Raw genomic sequence first — 25,000 nt, forward strand, 5'->3', positions numbered from 1 at the left:
TCCTCAGTCCTCATTCTCCTGCCCTTTTTGCTGTTCAAACCCCGTAATTCCCATGGGAAACTTCCCTCACCTGAATCCACACATTCGTTTCTCCATCTCAAACCCCTCTCATCATCCTTTAGCCTCCCAACCCTCACTTCACACCATCCCCTTCAAACCCCCTCCCTGTTCATTCCACATCTAAAGCCATCCCGCCACCCCCACCCCAACCCGAACTACCACTCCCACCCCCAACCACCACCTCCTCCTCCACCACAAGTATCACCCCCACCCCAACCACCACCACCACCACTACCCGTCACAAAGTAATTACCTGATTAACTCAATTGTCTCAATACAATGACCCAAATTAATTACCCCATTAACTGTAGGCTATATAATATACAATGGATCCCTTAGCATGTGCAGATCATCGTTGAATTAAATAAATTTCTTTATTTTCTTCAATTATTTTCTGCAAAACTGTGGTATTGTGCATAGACTGAATGCGAGAGGGTGCAATGAGGAAGGAGTTCGGGTTGAGAGGTCAGGACGTGTGCAGTGCAATGCCTGTTACGTTCCGATGTTCGGTTGAATAAAACCGTTGGAGAATATTGAATTCCTCATTCATTCTCATTCTAACAGTTTGTGTTAACTTTAATCCAAGCACCCGTACAAGCAATCGTGTTTTTATTTGCCCTCATGGCTGGTTTTAAAGTAATTGCCAATTGGTTATTATTTATGTGAATCAGATGTGCTCGAGAAACCCTGTGCCGAGTCGGTGATTTTTGATATCGATATGAAAGCGATAACGGTATGATCATACCAATACAGCGTTCTGTGATCGTCATATCTGTACGACGATGGCGATTGATCTCGATTATCGACCTGTGCCATTAGCAATACTGATCTCTCTTTAAAACAAATTTTTTTTTAATACAGGTTGGAAGTAAAATACCCATTCTTATGGGAGGGGGGGGCAAGCCCCGTGTGGGAATACATTGAAAAATTACCCTGTCAATGATGTGTACGTCATATATGAATATGCATTTGGACCATTGTGTATTTTTGTAACGTGCGTAAATAATTTTGTAGTTTTTAAAAAAATAATATCAATATACCTGTATAACCCCACTAGTATATAAATATCGAAATAAATCTATGTCGACGGAGCCTATTCCTTAGTGTGATTTGTTAAAAGAGTGACTTGATTTTGAAGGGGTTACTTTCAGTCTGTTGATGGTGAGCCAGGTTTGTAGGGTGCTGAGGAAGGGTTGAAGTTGTGTTTTAGCAGTGTTGATGTTGCTATAAGTGTAAGTGATGGTTATATCGTCTGCATATAAGGCTATTTTTATGTTCTTTGGTGGTTGTGGAATGTCGTGCATGAACAGATTAGAGTGTTTGGGGGGGGGGGGGAGGACTGAGCCTTGATGGACTCCATGAGGAAAGTATCGTGTGTGTGATGACTTGCTGTTAAAAGTTACGAATGACTGTCTGCATGATAGGTCGTTGGTTAGTCAGCGTTTGGTGGTTCTGTGCATGTTTGTGTTGGGTATTTTGTTTGTAAGAGTTTTGGGAGTGTGTCAAATGCTTTGCTGATGTCGACTGTGGAGAGAACAGTGCATTTTGGTGGTTTTCTATTGTTGAAGCCTTCAAAGGTGTTTTGTGTGAGGTTTATGAGGAAAGTGGTGGTGGAGTGGTTTTGTCTGAATCTGTGTTGGGTGTTTCAGAGAGGGATGTGAGGGTTTGTGAGTGTATGAGGCATTGTTTAACTTTGGAGGGTGTGCAAAGTCATGTGATGGATCTGTAGGAGACTGCTGTGGTGGGATCTTTGTTTTGTTGAAGGAGGGTAATGATTTTGCCTAGTTTCCAAATTTGGGGAATTCTTGAGTATTGGGAGGAGAAGTTGCTAATATGTGTGAGGGCTGATATGCTGTGTGGTCGAAGATGTTTTAAATGTAAATTTTAGATGTCAGGGCTTGTAGCCTCTGAGTTTTTGATGATTTTGATGATTTTTGTTGTTTGTGCAGGAGTGAATGGCATGATGGTGGTGTCGAGTTGGCAGCTTAGTTTGCATCTTGTAATACATGTGCTAATGTGCTGCCTGTTTTCTGATTTTTGGGCTTAATCAGGCATCAAAATTAGGTTTTGGCTCCAGCTCAAAGACTTCTTACACAATGGAAAGTTGTACATGGTGTCATTGGACTTGGTACGACTGATTTCTGGTTTCCAATAAACAGTAGCTATTGCAGTTGCATGTATCTGGTACTTGGTATGGTACTTGGTACTCTGGATTTTGGATGAGTGGAGGTGGTGGTGTGCAACCACTTTGAAGTATTGCAAAGAAAATTAGGACAGGATGGTGCAGGCATTTGGTTTCATCGATGGCAAACAAAGGACCATGTTATTTGGTTTGAGAGGAGAAAATATTGTTTCGGCCACGGGTTTTGGGTTCACCACGAGGCAGTATCCTCAGTTCCCCGTGGACTTACTGTGCCTGAGGCCGCCAAGCATGAATAACTTTGTGTCGCGAGGTGGGTTGTTGGGCAACTGCGAATGCCAATTAGTCAACCACATGGTCCACTGTCCGTCTCATTGCCATTTAACTGGAGGTTACGCGGTCTTCTGATCAGGGGACGCACTCTCGACTATACACTAAGCTTATCTTGATGAGATCTTAACTGGGACGGCCGGGCAACTGCTAGTACATACCGGACTTAGATGACAGCCAATTAATTGGGGAATTGTAATCTCCCCGACTAACCTCGGTGCGAACAGCGCTGGACCAATGGGTTAAAGACGAACAGATCAGAAATGCAGTTCAACAAAAGGGGATTTATTATCTTCAGAACAATGTAAAATGCAAAGGCATGGTGATATGCAGCAGTAGAGGATAAATGGGGCTTCTGAGGCAAACATTCAAATGAATGGGGGAAAAGGGAAAATCTTTCTAACTTAAGCCCCAAAAGCCCAAAATAGGAGACTGATTTCCTCCCCCTTTCATACAAGCAAATGTAAAAGAGGAGACTGATTTCCTCCCCCTCTCATACAAGCAAATGTAAAATTGAGACTGACTCAAGCCCCAAAAGTCCAAAATAGGAGACTGATTTTCTCCCCCCCCCCCCTCCCATACAAGCAAATGTAAAATTGACTTGCTGATAAAAGCACTTCTTTCCTTTCATATTTTCATTCCACTCAAAGAGCGAGCCAATGAATATTTGTCCATGTTCTACTTTGGGGAATAACTTAATTTTCCTATTACATTCATCACCTTCGAGTATATTCACAAAGATTACTTTGGAACGTGGTTCTTGGTTTATCTGTCTTTGTTGAGCAGAGATGAAATGATAAACTTCTCTTAATGCTCTTGTTTGACCACCTCCTCAGCCACATATCATTTTGAGATTGCAGTAAATTGTTTTTTCCATTGTTCAATTGATAACCTTCAAAGTTGTCAGTCCATTCAAGGAGATTTAATTTTTTCTTTACATCCTCCACCTTATTTGTAATTAAATTTATCCGCTTACAGTATTTGTTTTATCTACTTTTACTCCGGTTATTTCTTCAATAAGACTTATTTGATATTTCTCACATTCTTTATGTTTCCCATTTAAATACCAAGGCTGATTACATCTCCACTCTTTGGTTTGGTTATTGCTTGATTCTATCATTTATAAATAAAATAAAATGACCGTTTTTACAGCCATTTTTCCCTGCTGTGCAGGGGTTAGGCTTTTTCTTGAGGCAATGTTTTATGGCCGGATGCCCTTCCTGACGCCAACCCTGGTCGCCTCTTACGACACACAGGGATATGGTACACCTATTCTAACCGGGGCATACACCTGGACCAGTACACTGGTACTCACTTCGCCGACCTCAGATGGATGACAGGCTGAGTCAACCCCCTGGTGTTAATTCAGCAGCCAACGGGGCTTGAACTCAGGACCCTGGGATCCCAAGCCGCCACCCGAACCACTAAGCCAACACCAGGCTGATTCTATCATTTATAAATCAGTAAAAAGACGGTGGAAGCCCGTTAAAATTCCAAACCCAATATCTTAACACATATACTTATAACCATAAGGGAGACTATTGATTCCATTTTCGAAAATATATCTTTTATCATCAAAAGGTCCTCATGCTTTCTTTTTATCTCTTCTGTATATAATTGATGTTTATATCTTCTTATTGTATTCATTTTTCTGTACTCTTCCTTCTTTAAGGTTAAACAGTTGCAATAATGTTTGAAGTTTATTGTTTCCTTGATTATATTTTTCTTTATTCCCTTTAGCTTCTTAACACACTTTTCAATGTTATTATTATCAATATATGTAAAAGCATAAGACTTTGATCTCAATCCTATAAATTCACTCATGACCTTCCCACCCAATTCATCTCTAAACTTGCCAATAACCTTTTTATTCTTTGATGAAAACAACACATCACCTGACTTATAATTACTTGTATCATATATATCAATATTATTATGAATCATATCCTCAAATACATCACTTGTCTTAATTTAGAATATACAACTATCTGTATCCATATATAACAATGACACATTATCCTTATACTTTGATTTTAAATTATTATAGTAATAATCATAGATTAACGACTTTGACAAGTCAAGAATTGATGTTCCTATATAATTAGGTTTATCCATTTCAACACTGTCTTTTTTCAAATGAATAGCACAAAAGTTCTCTGAAAACACCTCCGCTCATTCAAAACTTGGTCTATTAATTAACTTTGAAGCCTATTTCCAAGATGAAGCAAGTCTTATGTTTTGTCGATTCCTAACATTTTCCATAGTCTTTCCAAAAACAGCATTATTCATAAATTTATAAAAGTCCTTCTCAAAATATGTTTTTGCTTCTTTTCTCCTTTTTGTATTAAAATCAATATACTTCTTTCACCAATGACTTTGCTTAAATTTCAAAATCCGATGAATTTTCCTCACTAAACCCAGCAGATAAATATTGTCTCAAGTTCCTTTGTTGCAAAACATAAATGACTGTTGGTAATCACTTAACCATTCTTTTCTTGGACTTTCTTTATCAGGGGCATAAGGTAAGTCTTTATGTTTGTGATGAAGTTCTTCTGGATATTTTAAATCAACCTCAAAATAATATCTAACTTCAGCTTCATCCAATTCTTTTTGAGAGGAGACGACAATGTCTTGTGAAGCTTTTTCATAATGTTTTTCTTTAACCCATTTAAGTTTTCCATCAGGTAAAGATTGAGACATAGCGCACCCATACAAATTGTTAGCATCATAATACATCAGGTAAGAGTTGTCCTCATTCTTATTATAATCAGGAAGATATTTGTTATTTGCTTTAGCATATCTCTTGGAACATACTTGAGATATTCTTCCTCTTTTAGCCTTCTCTATCATTAAAAGCATATCTATATCACTGATTAATTCCAAATTTTGTTTTGTCATTTTTAAGATAGCACTCCAAGCCAAACCCGGGGCTGTGTAATAGTGAACGGGGTCTAATCCATAATAATTTTTATGACAGACTGTTCTAAAAGTTTCAAACACATCAGCCAATAACAATGCATCAGTTTTAAAATTCAAATCATGATATTCTCCAAGATTCTTTACATTAAACTTCTCCCAAACCTTTTTTGCTTGTGTATAATCTCTATCGGAAATATGAGTTTTATTCAACTTGCTATAGAAACTTTCCTTGGAAGGAAGTTGTGTTTCTTTAAACTTCTCAAATGAATCTATGTAGTCATATGGATATTTTCCCTTTTGTGATAAGAGATCAATCTCTTCTTGATTTGAGAAATGTGATTTAAGATTCGGTAAGTTTTTAATATTTGATGCTTTGTGAGATAATGGACTTGCCATAAACTTGTATGTGTCAAGAAATGTGATATGTGTTATGGGGGATGTATGAATTGTTTTTGTGAATGAGATGTATTTTTGGTCTGTTAGGAATGGCAGAAATATCTCCAGATGTCTTTTTGAAAGTTCATTGATAAATAGATGTGTGTCATTGTGAGCGTTGTTGTGAAGAAAGACAGGAATAAAGTTTGGAGGGTTGTAATTAAGATTACAATGGGAATGAGCTGGACCTCTATAATTACTGTTAAGATGACACTGATCCCTAACCTTGACCTCTCCCTCAATTTTCTCCTCACAAATATGACAGATACTGTTCTTTCTAAATTCCTTTTTCTCTCCCTTTGTTAATGACATTGGTTTATAGGTTTTAACCATTATTTCTCTTGGTCTTATACAGTCTTTTTCCAGTCGTCTTACAAACTCCTCCGAGGCATCTTCTCCTCTCTAAAGTTCAAACTTGTATTCATCACCAACAGATGATTTGATATAATAACAGAAACCACAAGGAGTATGTTTTTGATATTTATTTGTGTATGATTTATTTGGATTTGGAGAAACAGTATCTATCTTTTCAAGGATACTTTCAAAATCAGCAGATATCACAAACGGATGTTTTATAGATTTGTTAAAATCTTTGAATGATGTGTTTGAACCTGCTTTTCGTGAATTTATTACGGTTGATTTATGATTACTACAATATTTTGAATGTTTATTTAATCGTTCTTTTGTATGGAAGGAGTTGAGACATCTCTTACAAGGATACGTTTTACATTTTCTCTTGTATAGTTGTGATTTGGTTAATCTTGATAAATTTTTAATGAAAGCACAATGTGATTTTTTTTTTCCTTTGAAGTGAAGTAGAGAAGGTCTGTACTAATAGTACAGAAGACAGTTATGATACCGAGAGTTTGTGTTCAAACGATATTTATGAAAGTAGTTTTATAGATGATTGTGAAAGCGCCAATAAAAGTACCGAAGATGATACCGAAGATGAATTTTAGTTAAAGCAAAGTTTTACTTTATACATATGAATAGTGTACTAGATGTTGAGCCCCTTGAATTCCCTGATTCTCCATATGACAAATTTGAGAATTGTCCTGCATGTGATAGAGTGGGGTTAAACACAGAGTAAAAAGCCTATAAACAATGTATATTCTGTGATTATCTTCCAATTAATGATAATAAAAAATATGAAAAGGAATAGAATTTTTTTAGATTTACACCAAAAATGAATTACTTTTCAAGCTTGATTAGAGAAATGAATGTAAAGTATAAGGGTGATAACACACCTTTCCTTACAATGGAAGAAACTGAACGTATTAGAGAAATGTTCAAAGGATTGTTATATATTATTCACGATTGCCATTTTCAGGGAAATATCAACACAAGATATTGTATAAATAAAATAATGGATTATCTTGAAATTACACCCGAACTTAGGATAAAATATAGAGTTTCTAAAAAAGCCAATAATAAATTTAATAACCTATTTTCCAAATATATAAATGAATGATTTTTTACCCATTTGGAAAAATAAGATAAAATTTAACAACCATAAAAATCTTCCAAATTCATTAAGATGTCTCATAGTTGGTTCAAACGGGTGTGGAAAAACCTGCTTACTTTTAAAGATGCTCCTTCCTCTCAACTTTTTGGATTATGATAATTTAATAATTTTCACAAAGTCGAGTTTTCAACCTGAGTATCTACTACTCTCACAAGGTTTTAATACTGGTCTTCAAAAAGAAGATATAATCGGTTTATTGAAACTTCAAAACAAACTAAATGATTACAATATTGAAGATATAATACAACTATTTTGTGATACAGAGATATAAAAAGAAATCAAAACCGAAAAACTTGTATTCTTAGTGATAATACGGATGATATACCTTCTCCCCAAGATTTGGATAAATCAAAAAAGAACCTCGTTATCTTTGATGATTGTGTTAATGAGAGAAACCAAACGGCAATGGATAGCTACAACACAAGAGGGAGACATTCTTCTTGGAATTGTATCTATCTTAGTCAATCATACCTTCAACTCCCTCGTCGCTCAATAAGAAACAATGCTAATACTTTTATTTTATTCAAATTAAATTCAATAGATATAAACAATTTTTGGAGAGACAATTGTTCTACATTATGTAGTAAAAAGGAATTTGGGGATTATATGAAGCACACGACTGAAAAATATAAATATATTGTATTGAAACAAGATGAGATATTAAGGGATATATTTTTTATTTTATAAACAATTACATATATAAATGACTATTATAATAGGATAATATAATAATAGGATGATTATAATCAATTGCTTCACCATCATTGTAAGAGGAAGCCAGATTTTACAATACACACACACAAACTTACCAATATTGTGATGTGTTAACTTCTTCGTCAGATGAAAGATAGTTCATGTCTCAGTCATTTACCATTGGGTCAAGATGAGAAAAATGAAAAACCGCTAAACAGAAAAGAAATGCCTGGCTTATAAACCATGTTGGAGGAAGTTAGTTGGATCTTTGCCTGTAGTTGCCTCATTGTTCTCTTTCCTGTTTTTCAACAGCTCAGTAATTCTGGAAATTTTTCCCAAGCTTTCTGTTTTCAGCTGCACTCAGACAGCCGACAGAATGTGCGTAATGTATTCATGTTTGAGTTTAATTTTAAAGACCATTGAGAGAAGTTTATCATTTCATTTCTGCTCAACAAAGACATTTAAACCAAGAACCAAGTTCCAGAGTAATATTTGTGAATATACTCGATGGTAATGAATGTAAAAGGAAAATTAAGTTATTCCCCAAAGTAGAACATGGACAAATATTCATTGGTTCGCTCTTTGAGTGGAATGAAAATATGAAAGGAAAGAAGTGCTTTAATCAGTAAGTCAATTTTACATTTCCTTGTATGGGAGGGGGAAGAAAATCAGTGTCCTATTTTGGACTTTTGGGGCTTGAGTCGGTCTCAATTTTACATTTGCTTGTATGAGGTGGGGAGGAAATCAGTCTCCTATTTTACATTTGCTTGTATGAGAGGGAAGGGAATCAGTCTTAATTTTACATTTGCTTGTATGGAAGGGGGAGGAAATCAGTCTCCTATTTTAGGCTTTTGCGGCTTAAGTTAGAAAGTTTTTCCCTTTTCCCCCATTCATTTGAATGGCTACCTCAGAAGCCCCATTTATCCTCTACTTGCAGCATTTTAATGCACAAGGAAGCAATCATCAAAAAAGGGGAAATGTGGTTTAAAAAAAATGCACACAACGATAATGGTCACAAGCAATTAAGAGTGCAAGCAAGTGCAGGAAAGAAAATGGACAAGAAGCAGAACTTAACCCTATGCCTCACCTCCCGGCTATACATAAGACATGGGTATCCAATCAGACCAACAGTGGAAGGAGAAGATGAGAGTAGAAAGAGGAGAGAAAGGATGAAATCATCAGCCTCTTTGCTCACCAGGTGGGGGAAGTCGTGCCTCTGCGACCCAAACACTAAAGGGAGGCGTCAAAAGGAGGAATACGGATGGTGTCTAAAGTTGCTTGATTGTATAGGTGCGGTGAGTGCTCGAAGTGCATGTGGTGAAAAAGGAAACTGTGAAAGTGCGTATCAGTGGTGGTGCCCTGCAAGGGACAGTTGGTGGCAGCAAAGGCCTCATCGAGCTCCTCCATTCAACTAGAATGATGTATCCGGAAAACAAAGAAAAGAATGTGTCAGATAAATAGTCTACTGTGTGAGAATCCCAAAGAGTGTATGCGTGGCTTGGCTTCAGCCTTAATTATTGCGCTCATTCCATCCACCCAACGCTCCGGCTCCCCAGCTCCGACCCGCCAATGTGAACACCACCGTTTGAATCTAGATTGTTCTCTTGCGAAGCTCCACAAGGCAAGCACAAGGCGAGCACCAAAGCCAAGAGCTTTCAGAGCCAATGCAGGACCAAAGCCAAGAACCAACGTGCCTCAGCAGCGGCTCTTCTCCCTTTTTACAACCGTTCAGCGAGGGCAGGGCCAAAAGGTGGATCAAAGTGTCCTCTTGGGATAATCTAGGGCTCTAGGCCTTCAATGCATCACCGCTTTAGCCCCACCCACATGACACCTCCACGACGATTCCTACCCAGTTGGTTGCTCAACCCCGACACGCGATGGACCCTCCGTGATTAACATGGGTGGGGGCTCGGGATGCATTACAGGCGCAGGAACGAATGTTGGGAGCTCGTAATTGCTTGTAGGAGGGCGAACAGTGCGATTATTTAACAACAGGGTGCTTATGGCAAATTAGTGCCTGTTGTCCTGAAGTTTGGATAAAGTCTGCTGTCGCCGTTTCCTGCGCTCTGTCCCCCGTGCTTCCAAGCCACGGCAGCATCTGTCGAGGGGTGGGAGGGGAGGGGTGTAGATGATGATGGGGGAAGTTGGGTAGTTCGTGTGTGCTGGAGGTGACGTTGTGGTTTGCGGGATGTGAGGTTTTTGGGTCTTGGGCTGATAAATGGTGTATACAATGTCTTAATGCAATGTGAATTAAAGTATGAAATACAAACCAAGTGAAAATAAAAATGTGTACTAATAAATGACAAGGGTTCTGTACGTATTGTCATCTGAAAGAAGATTATGGGGAGGTTGAGTAAGGAGGCAGTTTGGTTTTGGCATGCAATTCAAACGAGCTTTTGGCATGATATGCAAATTAGCCAGCGCCTGTGTGTACAGTGCATGCCATGAAGCCCATAGGAGATTTACAATTACCTCCTCAGAAAAGGGGGGGGGGAACCTATAACCCTTTACCAATGCATTCAATCACATTCAACCCACAACACAAGGGGAAGGGACTACTCTGAACTTGTACGATGAAAATTACTAAACTGAGGGACCTGTGTGTTGTGTGCAATTGCCTTCGGGGCCAGTTCCTTGAACCGCAACAATACTTTGTCGTCATCGATTGATTCGCTCTGCTTGCAGGTGGACATTAATAGGTGGGATCAAATTAATTTTTCTTATTTGATAAGGGTCACGTTTTCTGATTTTTTTTTCCATGCTGATTGGAGTTTGATTTTGTGAGATCTCATGAACAGGTGTTGAAAGCCCAGAGCAGCTGAGCATATTCTAAGAACATATAAATGTTTCAAGTCATGAAAGGAAGGTGGGGAGTGGGGCAGGATGGGCCTGAAGCACAACCTTTTGAAGTGAAGACCGAGTTCAAGCACACTGCCTTGCTTTTTGAGCATTATCAGAAGGGTAGGGATGCCACAAAGGAGGGAGATGCATCAAAAACAGAATTTCCAAAATGCCAATGGGACTTGAATGTCGATAAACTGTTTTGTTTCTTCAGTTCTTTTTTGTTTCATTGAAGATCTGGGCAAACATAAAAAAAAATCCAAACTGAGTTGCAAAGAGAAGGAAAAATAATCTAAGAGTTTTTCAGGAACTGGAAAACCTGCCTTTTGAAAAGGGATAGGTCGTCACTGTTAGCAAAGGTGTGAGAAGGTAAATAATTGCAGAGGTTTGCAGTGAAGCGAAAGCAACAAGCATCAAAGCGTCCCACGCTTGAGTTTCCAATGGCCACAATAATCATGTGATGGTAGCTTGCCGAGTATTTTGTGGTCTTAGAAATGGCGGAGCAACTAGCCAGGAATTGAACGGAGGCCAATTTGCCAATCTGTCCCCTAAACCTCAAGACAGAGAGGCATCTGTTCAAAGTGTGGTGATAGGAAATGTTAGTTATTTCGCAGTGAATGCTTCATCATGTACTTACGAGTCCATGACAATTGATATCTGATATCACAAAAGTACCAGGATCAGGATGAAGGGTGGGACAGCTCCAGTCGAGATGCTGTGTACAAGTTTCTGGATTTCTAATTTGTATAAATGTAATAAAGGTATTTTGAACTAGGTGGGAATGATAACAGCATGATGAGTCCAAATCATTTGTTGAAGACCAGAGACAATTTAGAGTTAGAAAGAGCTGCTTGAAGGCCCAGTCAGCCAGACGATGCTGCTATGGATGGCAGCATGTTTGCTGTTTATGGATGGCACCACGTTTGTTGTTTACGGATGGTTAATGGAGAAAATATAAGTTAACACTATCATATGGTTGGATGTGCCAACATGGGAAAGAGATGTTGTCTTACAAATTTTCACCTTTGATGTTGTTTCAATGGAGCAGGGCTCTATTTACCAAGTATAAATAAAGAACATGATTTTCATCTCTAAAAACATGGTAAGCATGACGAACAGACTTTGAGCAAAGTTAAAGATACTGCGACAAATTAAGCACTCCTCCCCTCCCTACTCTCTCCCTACCCTCTTTTATGTATTTATACAATTGTCATGGAAAGCATGCTTATATCAGGATACATCATTTATTTTACTTGTTTTTCATGGACAAATCAAACCATTATGTGAATTTTGAGCTTGGTAAGATTATCAAACAGCTCAATAAAGGCCATTAAAGGCGACAGACAAGAACAAATGAAGCCAGACTCCTGCAATGCCAATATCAAAAGTAAAAACTTTTATGCATCGAGCTTGTGAAAATTTGACTGGTCGGTAGCCTATTCAAATTGAGTTTTGAACAATCCAAGACTCATAAATAAGGAGCAAAGATTTCAACAGACTGGGAAAGCTGCATAGCTGTTTTTACACCTTATTGACACTCCTTTGTATCGTGATAGCATCCTCTTGGCTAAACAGTGTATTCTTCACCCTCACAGGCAAATGAAGAAGTCCACCCTGAATCCTAATGCCAAGGAGTTTGTGTTGAACCCTTCGGCGAAGCCCTTTATTCCTATGGTAATGTTCCTTCGCAATACAGCGATCTCGATTTGTGTTTTGTTCAAGTGTTATGAATTTTGAAATGATCAACCTGCAGTGTTAAAAAAAATTTTCCTGTCTTTTCAACCTCTTTTTTTTCTTCTTATTTTTTATTTTTTAATTTTTTATTTTTTAACTACACCACCGAAGGTGAAGGAGGTTGTTTTCACCCACTTGTCTGTTTGTCTGTGTACAGGATATCTCAAAAAGTTGTGGATGGATCCAGATGAAATTTTGTGGACAGGTTCGGTGTGTGACAAGGAAGAAATGGTTCAATTTTGGTGAAGATCTGTATCTGGATCCGGATCCGACAACTAGAATTTTAAAGTGATTCTTCGTCATTGAGAGATTGGGCCAAAAATTACATCCATAGCACGATATCTCAAAAAGTTGTCGACGGATTCAGATGAAACTTGGTGGATATGTTGGGTGTGTGACAAGTAAGAATTGATTCAATTTTGGTGAAGATCTGCTTCCGGATCTGATAATTTTTTTAGTTATTCTTCACCATTGAGAGATAGGGCGAAACCGATATCTAGCACAATATCTCAAAAAGTTCTTGACAGATTCGGACGAAACTTGGTGGAGATGTTGGGTGTGTGGCAGGGGCGAATTGAATCGATTTTGGTGAAGATCCGGATCTGGATACGAGAATTATTTAATTTTTAAAGTCATTCTTCACCATTGAGAGATAGGGCCAAAAACGATATAGTACTGTGCAGCATGATATTTACCTCTAGTAGACTCAATATACGGTTGAACCCCCAAAAAATTGAAACAAAATGTTTTATTGTTTTAAATGCTTTATCAGGTCATGGTGAATTCCAGAAAAAAAGTCTCGGGTAATCTGACCCCGGTAAAGGGGTTAATTTGCATATTTTCAAGATGGCCACCAATGAAAATTTCAATGTACTACAAACTTTTTTATGGTTGATTTTAGACCCTATAAATGTATTGGCAACAGATAGGAACATGAGGTTTCTGAATCAAATAAACATAGTTCCATCCACCTATGACGTATTATGATGTATATGACGTCATAGTTAAAAGATAAATGAGTATGCCATTGAAAAGCTGTTGTTAACCTCCGCCATTGAAGATCGGAGGTTACTGTTTTCACCCCTTTCTGTTTGTTTGTTTGTTTGTGAACAGTATTACGGAAAAACTCCATGACGGATTTTGACGAAACTTTGTGGGGGGATTAGGTATGGTCCAAGGATCATGCCATTAGATTTTGGATTATGGCGGCCAATTTGAAAAAATATTGGAATTTTTTTTTTGCATTTCTACATGTTTTAAGTGATTTCCAACCCCCCCCCCCAAAAAAAAAATTGTTAGAGAAAAAAAAATTTGCAACTTTTTTTTTTCAACAAAATTTCGATTTTTTTTTTTGCATTTCTACATGTTATAAGTGATTTCTAACAAAAAACATGCCAAAATTATAATTGCGGCTAATTTTGGAACTTCAGGTGGATATACCCACGTAAAATCAATTTCTGTCTCAAGGAATCTAGTTATGACGAATGAATTGAGTATATAAAAGTTAAAAGTAAAAGGGGAAGTTGCAAACTATAACTCTGTGAGCACTGTTGACGTCAAAGTGAATGAATAGGATATCAGGTTCACTTGAGTGACCAAGCAGTATTGGCGGCGGAGGTTTTGCACTCGACCGAGTGCTCCCCCTCTAATTTTGTAATATATAATGACATGTGATGCTATCATTTAACTCCTTGAACTAGTTAAGCTGTCCCTTTCCTGTAATTACATAGATGGGACATCATCAATCCAAAATAAATCTGTATGTATGCCACACAGCCTTACCATAAGCCACGCCCATTGTCGCCCGAGATCATCTCAGCATTGTCATTGTCATCATTCTCATTCTCATCCCCCAACATTTGATTGAAAGGGTTGCTACATGACTGCACTTGGCACTGTCCACAAGCTGATGTGCATGGTAGACCATAGGTTCTGCATGTGCAACGTTGAGCACTGCACCCGGTAGTGCAGTTGCAGTGAACTACCTTAAGCAAAGAGTCTGGTGTGGCATTCATTTCATTCATTACTGGGATGAACTGATTCTCCTCTGTTTTCCACCCCCAGTCTGTTGCTTCCAAATCTGCCTCTTCTCCCATCCATGGCATGATCTGGAAATACGTGCGGAGTGAATGGTGCTCAGTAGCCGCTTCAGTTGGCGGCAGACGCTCTGGGGTAACAAACGACACATCCGATACCACTTTCTTTGTCAAGATGCTGTGGCGCAACGAAGTGAGAGTATCTGTTCCCTTTCCACCAAACACCTGGACCATTGCCTTGTACCCAATCTCTAAAATTGCATCTGTGCTTTGATCTGGTGTAGCAAATGCTTGGGCATATGACCTAAAACCAGCATCACCTTTCATGACTTTCTGGAAGAGAGATGTCTTTCCAACCCCAAATATGTGCGAAGTCATATCACATCCAGTAAAGGCATGTACGAACAGCATCATGGTAGATGCCTGGGATCCTAAGAGGCTCTTCAGTCTGTTTATGTGATACTCTGCTTTGGTCCTGCGTCTTGTCAGATCGGAAGTACAAGTCCCGGTTGCCATCTTCAGCAAAATGGTGAAGCAGAAGAATAAGTAAGTCCGTATCTTCGCCTATCAGTGTTGTTGACTGCAGCTGGGAAGCTCGTACTGCTGCTTGCACGATGGCGTAGTCTGTATCACCTGTTGCGTTTATCACAGTGCACCTCTTTTCCTTTAGCCTTTGGCTAATGATGTTTATCAGTACCTGCTTGTTGGAACCATGCGATAAGAATTCATATTTTTTCCCCATGAACATGGTGTCTTCTGTGAAGTTGACTTCGAGATGATGTTTCTTTTGACGATGCTGGTGTGTGCTGTCCTTGATAGATGGTTCATCCGAATAACCGTTGAAGACAACAGTAGCTTTCCCGTAATTGCGGAGTACGAAGTCAGCATAGCTGTTAGCTATAGATCCGTATGTGCTCCCTTTCGTCCACTTAACGCGATGCATCAGTGAGCCACCATCCAACACATAGTGGTCCGTCTTGGGTACATCGTCCGACTCATCCTCGGTAGACAAACCTTTTGCATATTCATCTATTGCTCTCGCAAGCTGTGGCTTGTCCACTTTCCTGAATATGTGCTTCACCTCAAAGAGAGCTGGGGGAAATGGAGACAATTCATATTCAAAAACGTCCTCCAATGAGAGGTTCCATGCCCGAGAAATGACAAGTAGCCTCTGAAACAGAAGAGCAGGGTCTATAGTTCGGTCGCCAGTAACCTGGACAGCAGATGCATCTCCCAGAGTTTTCACTTTGTCCTTCCTTTTGCATGTGTAGGTGAAAACTGGTTGTCCAGCCAGCTTTTCAGCAACTTCTTTCCCCACTACCTGCAAGTTGTCGACATTCACTTCATCCTTGGCTACAACACCAGTGACAACATTTCTCAAGGCTGGATCATCAGTGAACGGATTGCATGACTGGTTTTTCTTGGATTTTTGCTAGATCTGACTGGTCCCTCTCCATCCTGGACTTGGTGGCCTCCTTGTGCTGTTCACTCGACGTGTAAGTGCAATCATTGAATTCTTGCATAGCTACATTATATTCCGAATATATGGGGAACGACAGTGTCCACATGGCACATTGCTCCTTCGTCATGCCACTGCCCCTGGTCAACCCACCAGTCGACTTGAGTGATCGCATAAGTGTCTGTTCGATAACAAGATCGGACCCAAGTCCAGCGCAGAACTGATCACTCCGGCGAACCACATGGAGAGAAAGGGGGTTGGCTTTCGGTTTTCGCTATGACGTCATAGTACATCATAGGTGGGAGAAACTGTTCATTTGATTCAGAAACCCCATGTTCCTATATGTTGCTAATACATTTATAGGGTCTAAAATCAACCATAAAAAGTTTGTAGTACATTGAAATTTTCACTGGTGGCCATCTTGAAAATATGCAAATTAACCCCTTTACCGGGGTCAGATTACCCGAGACTTTTTTTCTGGCACGCAGCATGACCTATTAAAACATTTAAAACTAGAGGGGGAGCACTCGGTAGAGTGCAAAACCTCCGCCGCCAATACTGCTTGGTCACTCAAGTGAACCTGATATCCTATTCATTCAATTTGACGTCAACAGTGCTCACAGAGTTATAGTTTGCAACTTTCCCTTTTACTTTTAACTTTTACATACTCAATTCATTCGTCATAACTAGATTCCTTGAGACAGAAATTGATTTTACGTGGGTATATCCACCTGAAGTTCCAAAATCAGCCGCAATTATAATTTTGGCATGTTTTTTTGTTGGAAATCACTTATAACATGTAGAAATGAAAAAAAAAATCGAAATTTTGTTGAAAAAAAAGTTGCAAAATTTTTTTTCACTAACAATTTTTTGGGGGAGGGGGTTGGAAATCACTTAAAACATGTAGAAATGCAAAAAAAAAAAAAAAATTCTCTAACAATTTTTTTTCTCTAAATTTTTTTTTTGGGGGGGGGGGGTTGGGAATCACTTAAAACATGTAGAAATGCAAAAAAAATTTTTTTTTCTTTTTTGGGGGGTGCAATTTTTTTGGGGGGTGGAAATCACTTAAATCATGTAGAAATGCAAAAAAAATTTTCTCTAAATTTTTTTTGGGGGGGTAACTTTTTTGGGGGGTTGGAAATCACGTAAAACATTTAGAAATGCAAAAAAATTCTCTATTTTTGGTGGGGGGTAACAATTTTTTGCGGGGGGGGGGTTGGAAATCACTTAAAACATGCAGAAATGCAAAAAAAAAAATTCTCTAACAATTTTTTTTTGGGGGGGGGGAACCAAGTCCAAAATTTAATGGCATGATCCTTGGACCATACCTAACCCCCCCCACCAAGTTTCGTCGAAATCCGTCGAGGAGTTTTTCCGTAATACTGTTCACAAACAAACAAACAAACAAACAGAAAGGGGTGAAAACAGTAACCTCCATCCATCTTCGAAGATGGCGGAGGTTAACAATAAAACGTTTTGTTGCAATTTTTTGGGGGTTAGGTGATACGGATCATATGTTTGACTCGACTACTCCACCACTGAAGGTGAAGGAGATTATGTTTTCACCCCCTTTCTGTCTGTCTGTCTGTCTTTGTACAGGATATCTCAAAAAGTTGTGGACGGATCCAGATGAAATTTTGTGGACAGGTTTGGTGTGTGACAAGGAAGAATTCATTCGATTTTAGTGAAGATCCAGATCCGGATCCGACTGCTAGAATTTTTTAAGTGATTCTTCACCATTGAGAGATAGGGCTTAAAATGATATATAGCACTATCTCAAAAAGTTGTGGACGGATTCGGACGAAACTTGGTGGACATGTTGGGTGTGTCGCAATGCCGAATTGTTTCGATTTTGGTGAAAATCCGAATCCATATCTGGATACGAGAATTATTTAATGTTTTAAGTCATTCACCATTGAGAGATTGGGCCAAAAACGCTATAGTACTGTATAGCATGATATTTCAAAAATGTATTGGGCCCGATATGTTCTCGTGGATCAGGCATTACATAGTGGAGTTATGCGCTCCACCGAGTGCCCTTCTTGTCTTCCCCCCCCCCCTCCATATATAACCTACTTTTTTCCAAACTCTCATCTTCCCTTGTCATTTAGCAAGTGCTTCATAACCCACAATGAAATGACTTGAAAACAAACGTCTACAAATTCCTCTGTATTAATTGCCTCTCTAATGGTAATATTACTACTTACATTGTTAAGACTGCAAAGGTGTGCCTCGTACAAGGAAACCCACAGAATTGGGCTGTTTGGTGCAACACATTTGTGACATTTGAATACCATTTACTTGATTAATCCTTTTCACTTTCCACTTCACTCCTTCATTTGCACTTGTACTTGATTACATTGACAATATGATCTTTTGGCATCCTGCACAAGATGACTGTTTTGGGGGATTTTTTGCTCTCATTATTGAAGACTATGCCTGGTGTTGGCTTAATGGTTAGGGCTGTGGGTTTGGGATCCTGCTCGGTTGTTGAAGTAATACCAGGTGGGGTTAACTCTGCCTGTCATCCTTCCGAGGTCATCAAAATGAGTGCCAGCTTGCTGGTATCATGTGTCGGAGTGGCGACTCGTCCTGGATTGTGCCCAATAGCCAAGGAGACTGCTTAGGCAGCACCAATGCTCTGCACAGAGTATGGTCCCAATGGATGGATGGATTGAAGACTGGACTGCCAGTGTAGTTTCTCTTTTATAGTATGCCACCATCTTGCATCAAAATATACCTGGCACCACGTCAGAATGACTTTATTCAAATCTGATTTGAATTGATCTTGAATCGCATTTTATTACATCCAGAAGTAGACATCACAGAAGTGACCATGCTCAACTATAAGCCGTCCTGCCATTTTGTCTTTCAGCAGAAGCAGGTGCAGACACCAACGCCATCCCGACCTCAGCAGGTTAGCCCTTCTGTGATGGTTCCACAGACTGCTGCAGCACTTTGCAGTCCTCAGCCCCTGGCCGGATACCCTGCACCTATCATTCCGCTCAGCCCCATGCCCGTAAGACAAAACCCTTTCTTTGGAAATGTTTTTCTTTGTGAACTAACCACCAAGCTCTAGCCCTTCTTTCTCCACTTTTTGTACATTGGTGATGACGGTAATTTACCTAACCATTGCGGTCTTCACCGACCTCGGCAAATGACCATATATATATATATATATATATATATATATATATATATATATATATATATATATATATATATATATATATATATATATATATATATATATATTTCCTGATTTTCTTTAATTTCAAAGATTGATTAGCAATAAGAGTTAGTGTAAAATTTTGCAGTCACATTGATGCTTGTAATTAGAAAAGTAGTAGGTGTGCATTTAAAATGTATGGTTTTATTAAAATTTTAGAGACAAATATTTCCCCAAATGTTAGAAGGTAGAACATAAAGGTAAGGAAACTGGCAGATACAGGATGGAGAGTGTTGGTCTGTGTGGTGAAGGTTGTGGGCAGATATAGGATGGAGAGTTTGGTGTGGGTAGATATGGAAATTGATATGTGAGGCTTTTGACCCCAATTGCTACCTTTTTTAATGGGTGGAAGCGGTGCGAGAAGTCCACTCCTGTATTTTCCTCTCTTCTGTCCTTTATTCGCATTCTGCTCATTATTTGTTAACCAATTTTTTTTTCTTCATATTTTGCATCCTTACAAGTCTGCATTTTTGTCATGGCCTTGTTCATTTCTGGAAGTCTAGTTTTACATTACCAAGTTGAAATCACTGCAACAGTCAGTTTTTTTTTTGTTTTTCTTCTTTAAATAAGGCTTTTGCTGTTTTAAACCTACCATCATGAGATTAATCAAAAATAAGGGATGTCTGGCCCATTTTATCATCTTGAATTTGATTTTGCATACTTAACTGAAACCTTGTAGTTCATGAATGCACCTGATTATAATTAAAATTTAATACCTTGTGTAAAAAATCTGTAAAAGGATCACAAGTCAATCAAATAGACAATACATATTAGTATTGGATAGCATGTCCATTAGCATCATGCAGTACTTGAACCAGTGAAGTGGAATAGATTATGTTCAGTATGACAGCCTGATCCAAATTTTGCCAAATGTGGAATAGATTTTGTTGCAGGTCTTGCGTGTAAAGACAGAGGTTGGTTTTCCGCAGCTCTCGATACATAGGTGGTTCCCAGATTTCATTCACATGAGTAGTAGGACTTTGGGGCTTCTGGTGCACCTCAAAAATTTACATGTAAGTGAATGGGGAGAAAAGGGAAAAATTTATTGACAGACACCAAAATCCTCCCAATTTCCTTTGTTTTACCTCATTTTTACCCCACTTGCAAGACTTTTCTAGTATACCAGTAAAAAAAGTATACCAGTAAAAGTAAATGAACGTCAAGTATACCAGTAAAAAAAGGCGGCGATAGCCAATTAAAAACTCCCAACCCCTATTTTGTTCTTGCAATATATATATATATATATATATATATATATATATATATATATATATATATATATATATATATATATATTGTTGCGGATTCGCGCCCGCCGGCGTGCGGACGGCCACGTAACTCGAATCGCGGAACGTCGCCCACCGGACGGACAATCCAGTCGTGACCCTCTCGGACTAACGCCGGGAACCAGTCACGGGTGGACTTTTCGGTCTCACCGCGATCGTGCCAATCGGCCCCCGCGTGGGATAGGGTTGCTCGCCAAATTCGACCTACCTAAGTACCCACACGGAGGTTAGACCGGGCGATCGCACCTCGCCGCAGGTCGACTTCGGACATGGGCCACTTTAAGCGACCCGTTCCGTACTATCGGGATAACCAAGCGGTGTTATTCGTCGGCCTCGACGGTTCGATTAATTATCGGGCGTTTTAGCCCACGACCAACCCTTTACATGAAGCAAGATGGAGATTCAATGAAAGAAAAGACGAAGCGAAGCGGGAAAACAGTTCAACAATAAGCACATTTATTTCGCGATGAACGGAAAGCACACATATACAATTCCACCAAAAGCACATGTAAAAGAAGAAGACAATGCAATATTACACAAAAAGCAAATGCAACAATGCAGATCTATCCGACTACCGGGCACACGGCAACACTTATACAATTTTACTTCACAGACGGCGCCGACAACACATATTCCCAAAGCAAAAGAAAAGAGAACCACCCTCCAGGATGAGGGGGGTAGGCGGGCCTGGGGCCGAGACCGTGTCGGACCTACCCGTCTGATGATGAGACGCAGAGCGGCGGTGGCGCCTCAACTCCGCGGGCCTCGCGGACAGTGTCTGGTAGGGGGTGGGAAGGGGGCCCCCTTTGTCGCACTATCTCAGCGCGGGGGGAAACAGGAGGGGGTTGCTGATGCTCGGGGGAAGGAGGATATTACCCTGTCTCGGGTCCCGCGGGGAGCGCCTCCTCCACCTCGGTCGCGTTGCTGGCCTCTCTCTGTGCAGCTCCCGGCACCGACGCGAGCACCCCCTCGTCCACCTTCGCCGCCGTCACCTCTCCACAGCTCCGTCCTCTTCACTATGACTAGTACCACTTCTTTCCCGCTCCACCGACGACTCTCTTGAACTCCGCACACTCAACTCAACTTCCAACTCAACTCTTACTCAACTTGTCTGATGAACGCAGTCGTTTTTATAAGCCCCGTGGCTTCGCTCTTTCACCCTTGACCCTCTGCCTCCGACCCTTCACCTCTCTTGCTGGCTCCCCATTGGCCCGAGGAAAAGTGGGCGTGAATGCTTTTTGATCCATGAATTTGCATATAGCGACCACCCTCCAACGCCCTGGAGGCGGGGCCAAATCGCCCCTCGCTCACCGATTGGATGGAACAAAAGTGGGCGTGAGTCGTTTTTGATCCGTTTTTCTGCGGAAAGTCCGTGATGTTTTTGAACACGCTGCTCGGTGCGCGCCCCGCACGAGTCCAGCATCGGCGCCCACGAGTGGCGCGAGATGGTGTGGATGAGATGGTGGCGAGTTGTGACGGTAAAGGTCGTGGCGGTTGTGGTGAAGCGGCGTTGTGGTTGGTGGTTGTTGTTGTGAAGCGGCGTTGTGGTTGGTGGTTGTTATTGTGAAGCGGCGTTGTGGTTGGTGGTTGTTGTTGTGATGGCTGTTGAGACGTGGTTGGTGGTGGTAATAATGGCGGCTGGTCCAAAATAAAGATAGTAAAAGAAAAACGGCTATCCTGAAGAGTCGCAGCCCGCATGAATGACATTTATTCCCTCTAGACAACGGGTTTGGGCCTAACTACACATATACTTACAGAGATATCTCACCTAAGGGACCTGAATGGTGGTTTGTGAATTTCGTCAACCACAACAATATATATATATATATATATATATATATATATATATATATATATATATATATATACACATACACTAGCATATACCCGTGCTCTGCACGGAGTTGAATGTGTGGCGAAAGGTGGATGAGGCATAATAGTTGATGTTATGGGAAGCTGGAGAGGGTATCATTAGGGATGTGATGCACTATGGTTACCTGTCCTTAGTTTTCTAAAGGACCTCCCTGTAGATGACATTTTGGGTGAGTGTCTTGTTGCTGAATAGTCCTTGTGAGGAATTATTGTCCACTTTGATAGATATATAGGAGTAACCTCTTGCACATGAAAATGCAACATATTTTGGAGGATGATGGGAGAACACGGGGGCTGGGCGGTACATTCCGAGTTTGTCAAATGTTTGGCCCTGGGATTTGTTTATGGTCATCGTGTATGCGAGTCTGACTGGAAATTGCATCCTCTGCAGTGTGACTGGAAGGTTGGCATCTGATGGGGCAAGTTTAACATGATAAAGGCCTAGCCCTAGACCCAACAGGAGCAGTGGAGGGTGACCGAGAATCAGAATACCAATTTCAATGAATGACACTTTTTGGCGCACATCCGACGATCGAACACCACTTGGACGCTTTAATTTGAAGACCACACTGCAAGACACAACAAGGGTAATGATGGCGGTTGATATTGACATTTAATGTAATGAACGGCAGTTGTTTGGGTGCATCCGACAATCAAACACCTCTTTAATTTGAACAGTTAACACGCACGCATTCAAGGTACAGAATCTATTGTCGGACACCGCACTTTCGAAGAACAAAGAAAAGAAGAGAATCCGGGCAATGAAGGGATGACCTCATACCCGTTCCCTGGTTCCCCCGAACTTCAGATTATAGCCTTTGATGTTATCTGGACGTAGGCCAATTGCAACATATTTTCGGGTGTTTTTAATATGTACATTGGATTTCAGACACAAATTGACAGCCTAAGAGGGCGTGTTCAGTACGGGAAGGCGCCAATCGGGGTACATCATTTTGGCAGAGCTCTGGCGCTCATCGTTCCCCTCCTTCTACGCTGATTTTTAAAACATGACAACCATTGCTGATGTTCTGAGCTATACTATTTATTATCAGTTGTGTTTATGTTCAGTGTTTGATGCAATGAGTACTCCTTTACTCGAGTTCATATTTTTTGGATAGACGGCAGCACTTACCGGACAGCAGTTCAGCGATGGCGACCGAACGGGAATAAATGCGGCCGTCGATGGGTTGAAAGTCTTGTTGAAGCCACGTTGTCATCCAATTCCAGCTTAGAAATCTAGTGCATTGTCTTCGTCACATTAAGAAACCCCAGTATATGGGAAATGAGCACATTCCTGCCAGCAGTTTTGGAGGAGAAACGTCAAAATACGTGCAGACGTTAACAGAAATAATATATTTTTTAAAATAAATCCTTACTTTAAATACAATGTTTCTTGTCACATTTTTTGTGTCAAATTCACCTTCTGAGGAAGTTAGCATGTGCAGAAGAGGGTTTTACATTGCAGACGCTGTTTTCGAGGAGTGGCATTACGCCTCTCGGTGGTGACGGTCTGTCGACGACAGATGTAATGACGTCAGCGAATGACCGATGATGTCATGATGGAATTACGCCTGTCATATCAGCGGTGACGTCACATGTCGCCATGCAAAAGAATGTAAAAATTAGAAAATCGCCCAAAATTCCCAAACCTGTCCGTCTCGCGCGATCTCACATAGCCCATGCTGTTCATTAGACCACAGACGACCCGCGTGCCGAAGGTGGTGACAATCCGTCTGGCAGTTTTGGAGGAGATACGTCAAATTACGTTAACAGAAATAATATATAGATATGTATGTATGAATATATATATATATATATATATATATACATATATATATATATATATATATATATATATATATATATATATATATATATATATATATATACATTATACAGGGTGAGTCAGAAGTAGCGCTAGATTTCTGTCAGTTGATTGTTTGTTTGCCATTTGTATTACAGTGTACAAGAAGGTAGAAATAAATGAATGACATGTTTATCTTACCATTTATTCAAGAAAAATTATTACGGAACTGTACCAAGCGCTTTTACTTGCAATTTTCAAAGTGCCCTCCCTCGTGATCGATGCACAATTGTAGCCGAGCAGGCACTGAGTAGCACACACGTTTGCAGAGGTCCATATCAATTTCCTCAAACTTTGCAGTGATTTGAGCCTTAAATTCCTGAATGGTACGAGGCTTTTTATGATAAACAAGGTCTTTCATGAGCCCCCAAAGAAACAAATATGGAGGTGTAAGGTCTGGGGAGTGTGCCGGCCACTCGAACGGACCGCGGTGGCCGATCCACTTTCTGGGAAAGTTTTCATAAAGCCACTGACGAACATCACGTCCATAATGAGGTGGAGCTCCATCATGCTGGAAATAACAGTCCTGATCTTGTACCCTGGGCCAAAAGAAGGTTTGCAGCATATCCAGGTAAAT

At 40.1% G+C, this 25,000-nt stretch overlaps 1 protein-coding gene across 10 annotated transcripts in view; it reads left to right on the forward strand.

The window, feature by feature from the left end:
- LOC147010884 (ataxin-2-like) overlaps positions 1 to 25,000 on the forward strand; it is a 269,821-nt gene that overhangs the window by 188,154 nt on the left and 56,667 nt on the right. For 7 of the 10 annotated variants that reach the window (XM_085858770.1, XM_085858768.1, XM_085858764.1 and 4 more), the window contains 3 exons: positions 8,415 to 8,480; positions 12,539 to 12,617; positions 19,048 to 19,191. In XM_085858770.1, coding sequence (XP_085714896.1) covers positions 8,415 to 8,480; positions 12,539 to 12,617; positions 19,048 to 19,191 — 289 coding nt within the window. The remainder of the gene's footprint in view (positions 1 to 8,414; positions 8,481 to 12,538; positions 12,618 to 19,047; positions 19,192 to 25,000) is intronic. The other 3 variants (XM_085858769.1, XM_085858765.1, XM_085858766.1) reach the window with 2 other exon arrangements.

The sequence above is a fragment of the Eptatretus burgeri genome, chromosome 16 (assembly GCF_056783735.1).
Source record: "Eptatretus burgeri isolate ZD-2024b chromosome 16, Ebu_testis_v1, whole genome shotgun sequence".
NCBI classification, from domain to species: Eukaryota; Metazoa; Chordata; class Myxini; order Myxiniformes; family Myxinidae; genus Eptatretus; species Eptatretus burgeri.